Source organism: Neopelma chrysocephalum, unplaced genomic scaffold (genome assembly GCF_003984885.1).
Source record: "Neopelma chrysocephalum unplaced genomic scaffold, ASM398488v2 Primary Assembly neopelma1_141, whole genome shotgun sequence".
Classification (NCBI taxonomy): domain Eukaryota; kingdom Metazoa; phylum Chordata; class Aves; order Passeriformes; family Pipridae; genus Neopelma; species Neopelma chrysocephalum.
The window spans coordinates 107,563-116,765 of NW_020897803.1; the positions used below are offsets into that span (position 1 = coordinate 107,563).

Genomic DNA, 9,203 nt, shown 5'->3' on the forward strand with positions numbered 1-9,203 from the left:
GGCATACCCCATCCCTGCAGAGCTGGGATGCTCTGGCCCCATGGAGCTGAGATGCTTCAGCTCTGGGATGCTTCAGTCCTATGGAGCTGGGGTGCTCTGGCCCCATGAATCTCTGGCAATCCAGACCTGCAGAGCTGGGACGCTCCAGCCTTGTGGAGCTGGGATGCTCCAGCCCTGGCATACTCCAGCCCTGCAGAGCTGGAATGCTCCAGCCTCGTGGAGCTGGGATGCTCCAGCCCTGGCATACTCCAGCCCTGGCATACTCCAGCCCTGCAGAGCTGGGATGCTCTGGCCCCATGAATCTGGGATCCTCCATCCCCATGGTAGGACAGGAGGGTTTGAGGTGGGGTGCGCAGGGGAGGATCTGAGTCTTAGTCTCCCCTTTGTGCTTCTCCATGTTCATCCTGTCCCTCACGTCCCTCTGGCAGCGCTGGAGGATGAGGAGGCGAAGGTCAGCGAGTACCGGCAGCTGCTGGGTGCCCTCCCCCCGGTGAACCGGGCCACGCTCAAGGCTCTCATCAACCACCTCTTCCGGTATGGAGGGGCTGAGCCCAGGCTCCCCAAGCCCCTGTGGGGCATCGACCCACCCCCTGCGGGGTCCTGGGGGACTCTGGGGCGTGGGAGAGCCCTCATCCCTTGGCTCGTGTCCCTTGGGGTCGAGCTGTGCCCAATGCCAAGCGTCGTGTCCTGGCATGGGGGGCTGAAGGAGGGGTCCTGGGGGGGCTCTGGGGCAGGAATCTTAATGGTGTCCTCTGCAGGGTCCAGTGCTTCTCTGGGGAGAACCAGATGAACACGCACAACCTGGCCATTGTCTTCGGGCCCACGCTCTTCCAGACGGATGGGAAGGACTACAAGGCAGGGCGTGTGGTGGAGGACCTCATCAACCACTACGTGAAGATCTTTAACGTAGGTTCACCCCCAGGTCAGACCAGTGTGTGGACATTCCTAGGGGATGGGGAGGTGGAAGGAGGAGGAAGCTGGGTCTGCTCTGTCTGCAGACATGTCCCTGCTTTGGAGATGAGGGGACGGGGTACCATGTCTTTTCAAACCCTGGAAACCCCAAGCCTGGAGCCAGGGTGGTTTGGTCAGCCCCGATGGCTCCTCTGGCAGGTGAATGACCAAGAGATGAAGAAGCAGCAGGACGAAATCATGGCCATCATGAAGATGCGGGAGGCGTCATCCAGCGGAATGCAGGTGGGTCCTGGACATAGGGACCTCTTCATCCGGGGCCCCCAGTGCCTACTGTAGCATCTCCTGGAGATGCCCCATGCAGGGGGTGTCCGTGCTGGTTGGGGGATTTCACCCATGCATGGGAAGCTGTAGCTTGAAGCATTTTCCTGTTGCCCTCCAGCAAGCTGGGGACTTCATCTGCACCGTCTACCTGGAGGAGAAGAAGACAGAGACAGAGCAGCATGTCAAAGTGAGCCCTGGGATGGAGGGCACGGAGGGTGAAGAGGGGGCAGGGACACCCTTGTTGTGTGCCCAAGCCTCTGTGGTGGCGTGGGGACACACGCTGAGCTGGCACCTCTGTGGTATGAGGATGGAAGGGCCCGGGGCACTGGCTGATGGAGACGTGCCCCCTTCCCTCAGATCCCGGCCACGATGACAGCTGAGGAGCTCACCTTTGAGATCCTGGACCGGAGGAAAATTGTCATGAAGGAGAAGGACTACTGGAGCTGCTTCGAAGTGAATGAGAGGGAGGAGGCAGGTTGGTGCAGGGGTGTGAGGGTGGTGAGGAGGACAGGGGTGGGTATGGAGATGGGGATGCAGATGGAGTGAGGATGGGTATGGGGATGGAGATGCAGATGGAGGTGGGGATGGATGTAGGGATGGGTATGAAAAGGCTCCTGTGGGGATCACTGCACAGAGCAGTGCTGGGATGGGCTGCAGGCACTCAGGGGAGGGCAGCTCTCGCTGCATCCAGCTCGCACGTGGCCAAGCACTGCTGATGGGCTGAGTTCAGGCCAGCACTTATCTGCATCCTTAGGGGTTTAAATGCCTCTGAAGCTTGATGGAGAGAGGTGTCTGGGCTCTTCAGCCACCAAAGGGAGCAGCCTTGGCTTGCCCATAGGCAGCAGCAAGAGAGAGCTCAGCTTGAGCAGGATGAGATCCTGGTCCTGCCTGCTGTTGCCCCAACCTCCTGCTGACAGTGCCTGGGAGTTGGTCTCTTCTCCCAGGTAACAAGTGATAAGAGGAAACGTCCTCGAGTTGTGCCAGGGGAGATTTAGGTTGGATATTAGGGAAAATTCCATTGCCAAAAGGGCTGCCAACCCTGGCACAGGCTGCCCAGGGCAGTGGTGGAGTCACCATCTCTGGAGGGATTGAAAAGACACGTAGATGTGGCACCTGGGGACACGGTTTAGTGGCAGGACCGTGGCAGACCCTCAGGCCACAGGTGTGACCCCCAGGATGGGAGCTGGCCCTGGGGGTACTGCCTGAGACCTGCCTGTCCCCTGCCTGACAGAGCGGCCCTTGCATTACTCTGAGAAAGTCCTGCCCATCCTGCACTGCCTGGGGACAGAGAGTTACCTGGTGGTGAAGAAGCAGATGTCCATGGAGAACATGCTCATCTACCTCGGTGAGAGCCAGGGGCCACAGTCTGGGCAGGGAGAGGAGAGAGGGGATGGGGTGGGGATGGGCAGGGATGGGGATACGGAGGGGAGGGGAGGGGATGGGGGAGTGGATGGGAATGGGGAAGGGGATGGGATAGGGTGGGATGGGATCCATGCAAGTGGAATAGGCTCCAGCCCAGTTAGCACGTGGCTGGGAGTCCCCTGATACAGGGTCACCCACGGATGCTGTGCCCAGTGGGTGGGGGAGCTGGTCCTGCCTGCCCTGCCTGGGCTGGGCACAGAGGGGCAGTGCCGGGGGCCCTGCAGCAGCCAGAGCTGCCACGGTGTGGGCGAGGGTCTGTCTGCACCCTGCGCCCTTCCTGGGGGGCCTGACCCCCCCGGGGGGCCGGAGCCGCTCAGGCACGTGCCCCCAGCCAGCAGAGTGGGCGACTGCAAGCACGGCATGATGAAATTCCGGGAGGAGAGGAACCTGCTGGGGCTTGGGCTGAGCACCGGCTTCCACGATCGCTACTTCATCCTCAACCACTCCTGCCTGCGCCTCTACAAGGAAGTGAGGGTGAGCCCCTGCCTGCTGCCTGCCCTGCCCCTGCCTTCACTTCCCTTCCCCTCCCGGCCCTGCCACACCGTGACTGTGTGCGGGGCGTCCCTGGGGACACGAGGCCCGTGTGGGCTGGCATCGCTCAGGCAGCGCAGGCAGCGGTGGGGCTGGCGTGGCACGGGCAGTGCAGGCAGGGACAGGCAGCGCAGGCAGCTGTGGGGCTGGCGTGGCACGGGCTGTGCAGGCAGGGACAGGCAGCGTGGGCAGTGCCAGGGCTGACCCCAGAAGTGCTCTTGCCAAACCCGGAGTTTCCCGGGGTGGATCCCAGAGCTCCTGGTCGGTGCCAGGGCTGAGATGGGCACTCTGGCATCCCGGCTGTGCTGGGACAGCCACTCCCCATCCCCGGTTCCTGCTCCCCCTGATCTGACACCGCACCCTGGCACGTCGCTGCTCCATCGCCCTGCCCTGCCCCTGGGCACAGGGGGGGCTGCAGGGAGGGGTCCCCCACCTCTGCTTTAACCCCTCTCCTCTGTTGAACAGAGCCTGAGGCAGCGGAGCCCCCCCTTGGAGAGCGTGAGTAGGGAGGGGAGCGGGGGGCTCAGCTGGGGTGCAGGGGCTCCCGTGCCCTCTGCCCTTACAAGCCTGCCCAGGGTTGATCCCAGATCCGGTCTGGGATCAATCCCAAATCCAATGCTGCAGCGTGTGTGTGCCAATCACCGAAGCTGTGCCCGGTGCTGCCGTCCCTTCCCGTGAGCCCCTGGAGTTCTCTGCTCCCTCCAGCTCGGGGGTCCCGCTGCCCTTCACTCCAGGCAGCCAGAGCTGGGGGTGGGAAGGGGCTGGAGAGGATGGGGATGGGCTGAGCTGCTTCCCCATCCCGCGGGCATTGGATCGGGCTCTTGTAAGCCAACGCCGCTTGCACGTGAACACGGATGGGGGGTCCCCAGGGTCCCCAGCAGGGTCCCCAGCAGGATCCCCGGGGTCCTGGGGCATGGCAAGGCACAACCAGCACTGCCGTGGTGGCAGTGGGACATTCAGGAATGTGCTCCAGGCACTGTGGGTCTGGGACCACCGCTGCCATGTCAGTGGCCGTGGTGCTGAGCAGGGGTGTGATGTGGGACCCCCACAGCAGATGTCTGGTGCCCTCGAGACCCTGTCACAGTGTGCCAGTGCTGGTCCCAGCTCTGAAGGCAGCTGGCACTGTCTCTGGGGGACCGTGCCCCAGGGACAGGCCTTCTGTGTCCCTTTCCTGCTGCCTGTGGCCCTTGCCACGGGTGATGGAGACCTGCTCTGCTCCATCCTGGGCTTCACCCCCGTCCCCGTCACTCATCACCCTGGGTTTTCCTCCCTGCCGGGGGGATGGACCCCATCCCAGCGTCGGTGGGGACCGTGGTGGGTGGGGACAGGTTTGGCAGCCACCAACCCCGTGCTGGTTCCCTGTCCCCTCAGAGCCACAAGCCGGAGAAGGAGTGGCCTGTCCGAAACCTGAAGGTCTACCTGGGCGTTAAGAAGAAGCTTCGACCCCCGACATGGTGAGCAGCCCGTGGGGCTGGGAGCAGAGCTGGGAACGGGGCTGGTGATGAGGATGGGGTGGGAACGGGAATGAGGACAGGAGTGGGGATGGGGACGGGGACAAGGACAGGGACAGTTTTGCTGCTGGCCGGGCCTCCTGCCACCAGGTGTCAGAGCAGCCCCGCAGGACGCGGCTGAGCCCGGTGCCACCCGCGAGGACCGGGCTGTCCCCAGCCCTGTCCCCAGCCCCCGTCCCCTGCCCTGTTCCCGGCGCTGTCCCCTGCCTTGTCCCTGTCGCCGGGGGGAAGTTGTGGGGCTGGGGGAGAGTGAGGGGCTGGGAGCAGTGCAGTGCTGGGGTGTTGTGGGGCTGGAGGGAGTTTGCAGGACTGGGGTAGGGTGTGTGGGGCTGGACGGGGTGGTTGCAGAGACAGGGAGTTTGCAGGGATGAGGGGTCGCAGGGATGGGAGGGTTGCAGGGACGGGGAGGCGCAGAGATGGGGGGTGGCAGGGATGAAGGGGGTTTGTTGGGGTGCTTGACCAGCAGAGGACGGCAGTGTGGGATGTTGGGGTTCATGTTTTCACTCCCCTCTTCCAGCTGGGGCTTTACAGTCTTCTATGAGAATGAGAAGCATGAGAAGCAGCAATGGTGAGGGAAGGCGACACGGGGACACTAAACTCATTCACACATGCAGCAGCTCTCTGGAGCTGTGGCAGGGGGAGGTGGGGAATCACAGGGTCATGAAATGGTTTGGGTGGGAAGGGACCTTGAATAGCATCCAGTCCCACCCCCCTGGCATGGGCAGGGACATCGTAGGTGTGGGCACAGCCTGGCTGAGCACCCACAGCCCCGCTCAGGTTCCCCCTGGGGCCCAGGGCTGTCCCCTTCAGTGCCCTGGGCTCTCATGCAGAGCAGTGGCTGAGGCCCCTGGAGCAGGCAGGTGCCCCTGGAGCGGTCAGAGAGGACACCCACTGCCTCCTCCATCTCCTGTGGCTGCTGACACCGTGTCCCCACAGGTACCTGTGCTGTGACACCCAGGCTGATCTGCGGGAGTGGTTTGCCACCTTTCTCCAGGTGCAGGTAGGGAGGGGACAGACCATCACTCCCTGCAAAAGCAGGACACCCCGTGGGGGTCAGCCCTGGGGGGACGCTTGGCCAGCAAGGAAACCCTTTGGGGTATCCAGGTATCCCTAAACACCCGCGTGCCAGGGTGAAAGGGGGGTTGCCAGGGTGAAAGGGGGGTCCTGGGGTGGCCGAGGCTGTGGCCCCCATCTGTCCCCTCTGCCTGCAGAACGGGGGGGCCCTGTGGCCCTCGGAGCGGCCCCGGACGCGGGCGGCGCGGCCGCAGCAGGACGCCAGGTTGGGTAACATCTCCCTCATCCCGCTGCGGGGCAATGAGAGCGAGATGAGGAACAGTGTGGCTGCTTTCGCTACTGACCCCCTAACCGTGAGTGACCTGGGGGCACCGGGGGGCCCTCCACGCGGGGCTGCATCCCCCCTGCATCACACCCCAAACCTGGGGGGGATATCCCCACTCCCATCCCTGCTCCCGTTCCGTGTGTACCACGTCACCTCCAGTCACCCCAGAAGGATCCGGGAGGTCCGGCTGATCCTTTGGGGGCCCATGTGGGGGGTCTCCTGGGTCCAGGGACGTCCCAAACCATGTGATGCAAGAAGAGGGGATGCTGCCATGCTCCTGATTTTTCCTCTAACAGGGGTGGGATTTCTGTCCTGGTCACAAATCAGCTCCTGATCCCGCTGTCTGTCTGTCCGTCTGCTCCAGCTGTCCTGCCCAGGGGCTGCCACGCGTTGGGTGTCCCCACACCACACGGGTGCTGATGCTGGAGTCTTGCCCAGCCACGGGGCCGGCGGTAGGACCAGCGATGGTCCCACCGCCCCCGAGCCAATCCCTCGGGCCCTCGTTGCTGTTATAAACCTGGGGGCACGGCTGTGCCGGCGGGATCCCATCGCTGGCATCGCTTGGGCATCACCCAAGGGTGCCCCAAGGACAGAAAGCAGCGTCCTTGCTGCCCTGGGACGTCCCCCCAGGCTCAGGTTTATAACGGGGCAGCGGCGAAGCCCCCCCCGGGCTTTGCTGTGGGCTGTGCTTGGCGGTGTGCGTGTGCTGGTGTGGGCTGGGGCAGGGAACCAGCACACCGGGGCTCCCAGGGACAGGGGGACAGTGTCCCCGGCCGTGGAGAGGGGTGCTGGCACCCCAGCGACCCTGGGGGGACCGTGATTTCCCTTGGGGGGGGTTTTCCCTGTGTCCCCCCGGGCACCACGCTGCCAGTGATGCGCAGACATGGGGGAGAGGAGGCTGAGGATGAAGGGTGACCTGTCTGCCCTCTGTCCCCAGCTCCTGCGGAATGTCTGAGCTGGAGAACTGACATGCCAGTGAGTGTCCCCCCCTGCCCACACCCCCTACCTAGACCCGCTGGCAGTGGGAGCCAATGGCCCTGCCTGTCCTGTTGCCACCCCAGCTTGGGGACATGGCACGGCTCCCACAAGGTGGGAGAGGGATGGGAGTGGCTTCCCCCTCCCCTTCACGGACCCTTTGCTCTCCGCTTGTGCCACAGGTTCATGCCCAGGTGGGGCAGCCCTCGAGGTCCTGTGCCAGCCCCGCACCCCGGCCCCTGCTGGGGTCCTGCTGCCTCCGGAGCCTCCAACGGCCTCTCACCTTCCACCACGGTGACCCACGGGCAGCCAGGAGTGGAGATGGCAGCGAGGCCACCCACCCCCCCGTGGAGCTGGGCTCAGGAGCCATGGCCAGGCAGCCCACGGGATGCCAGCCCCCTGACCCCGCTGCCTTTGGCCACCACTTCTTCTCCCAGCTCCGGGCAAACAGGCAGAGCCCGGCTGGGGGCTGCGGTTGGGGGTTTTTACTTTTCCTCCTCCATCCCCTGTTTTTAATTCCTTCTCCTCTGAAACGACAAGGCAGGTGGGAGCTGCCCTTACAGTGAGATGTGGGACCAGCCCTTCCCATGGGACACACACCTGGCCATAGGCACCGGTGTCCTCGTGCTCCCATCACTCCTGGGGAAGGGTCCCCTCCGTGCTGGACAGGGCAGGGTGACAAAAGCCTCAGTGTCCCCCCCAAACTGGGGAGGGGGTGCACCCGGCCTCTGTCTCCCATCCACCAGGGTGCAGGTGGCAGGAGCAGCCCCTGCTTCCTGCTGCTGCCTCTTGACAATATTAAAGGTCTTGAGAAACGGAGTGGAGGTGTCCGTGTCTGTCAGCAGGGTGGGGGTGTCCATGTCCCTGCCAGCCGTGCAGGGCGGGGGCACCAGGAGCTGGTGACCCTGTGGGTGCAGAGGGACAGCCCTGGGTGCACCCAGTGGGTTTTTGCCGGAGGATGGGTGATGGGGCCCTGCAGCGTGAGGCACAATGGGCATTTCAAAGCCAGGGGTTGGAGCGGCCCCCTTGGATCGTGGCAGCCCTGGGAGTTCCTCCCCACAGCCCGTGGCTGATGCCACGCACTGGCACTGCCTGCCAGCTCCCATCACCTTGGAACCTGCCGTGGGAGCCCCTCGAGCTCCGCCTGGGGCTGTGGAGGGGCAGGTCCCCGGGGAGGCAGAGCTGTGGGGATGGATGGATGGATGCAGGGGGCTGGGAGCGTCTCTCCCCGCTGAGTTGCAGCCCTGCAGTCGACAGCCCTGGGTGGGGGTGTCCCCCCGCCCCCTGCTCACGCTGAGCCCCCCCGGGGCTGTCGGTGAGTCACGCGTGGGAGTGGGAGGGTTGTCAATCACCCGCGGGCGCTGCTGGGTGTGGGATTGGGGGATTGGGGACTGTGGCAGCTGTGCTGGTGGCACCTGCAGCTCTGGGAGGGGTAGAGGAGCCACCCAGAGCGACACAGAGGGGAGGCACCTGTGTCCCCACCGCCCCCAGAGACCAGCACCCCTCCAGCCTCACCTACACCAGTGTGTGGTTCGGGTCCCTCATGGCTGTGCCAGGGTGAGAACCCGGGTGTTGGGGAGCGGGGAAGAGCCTCCACGAGCCCTGGCTCCATGACCCCTGTCCCCTTCTGCTGTGCCAGGCAGTCCCATGGGGCTCCTGGTGCCCAGGGTTTTGCGGGCAGGGAGGGGGTGCCTGGCACCAAACCCCAGGGGAGTGCCATGAAACACCGTTAGTGCTCAGCTTTGTTCAGATACTAATCCATCAGTCTATCCATCCACCAATCCATGCATTCATCCATCCATCCATCCATCCATCTGTCCATCCATCAATCTATCCCCTCGTCCATCCAACCATCCATCCCCTCGTCCATCCAACCATCTGTCCATCAGTCAATTCATTCCCTCATCCATCCAACCATCAGTCCCTCCACTCATCCCTCCCCGATCCCTCCCCCTATCCCCCTCAGCAGCCCTGCTGTGCCTCTGGCCATGCGACTGCCCTTCCATCCTCCTCCTTCCCGCTCTCTCACCACCAGGACCCCCAGCACTGCCCTGCTTGAGGAGCTGAGCCAGCTCTTCCTGGCTCCCAACCAGCCGAGCTTCCATCCAGGGCCAGGTCTCCCTCCCTGCACACCCCACCAGACGGAGGAGGCCAAGTGTGGGTGCAGCAGCAGGATGCTGGAAACCCCTCTG

The 9,203-nt window shown here is 64.1% G+C and overlaps 1 protein-coding gene across 1 annotated transcript in view; it reads left to right on the plus strand.

The window, feature by feature from the left end:
* ARAP1 (ArfGAP with RhoGAP domain, ankyrin repeat and PH domain 1) overlaps nt 1–7,827 on the plus strand; it is a 34,340-nt gene extending 26,513 nt beyond the window's left edge. Inside the window, exons 22-35 of the mRNA XM_027699846.1 lie at nt 429–534; nt 759–906; nt 1,111–1,194; nt 1,352–1,420; nt 1,591–1,708; nt 2,465–2,578; nt 2,987–3,129; nt 3,652–3,684; nt 4,558–4,640; nt 5,215–5,265; nt 5,634–5,697; nt 5,909–6,064; nt 6,974–7,011; nt 7,194–7,827. Coding sequence (XP_027555647.1) covers nt 429–534; nt 759–906; nt 1,111–1,194; nt 1,352–1,420; nt 1,591–1,708; nt 2,465–2,578; nt 2,987–3,129; nt 3,652–3,684; nt 4,558–4,640; nt 5,215–5,265; nt 5,634–5,697; nt 5,909–6,064; nt 6,974–6,991 — 1,187 coding nt within the window. The 3' untranslated portion in view covers nt 6,992–7,011; nt 7,194–7,827. The remainder of the gene's footprint in view (nt 1–428; nt 535–758; nt 907–1,110; nt 1,195–1,351; nt 1,421–1,590; nt 1,709–2,464; nt 2,579–2,986; nt 3,130–3,651; nt 3,685–4,557; nt 4,641–5,214; nt 5,266–5,633; nt 5,698–5,908; nt 6,065–6,973; nt 7,012–7,193) is intronic.
* Nucleotides 7,828–9,203: the final 1,376 nt, after the last annotated feature.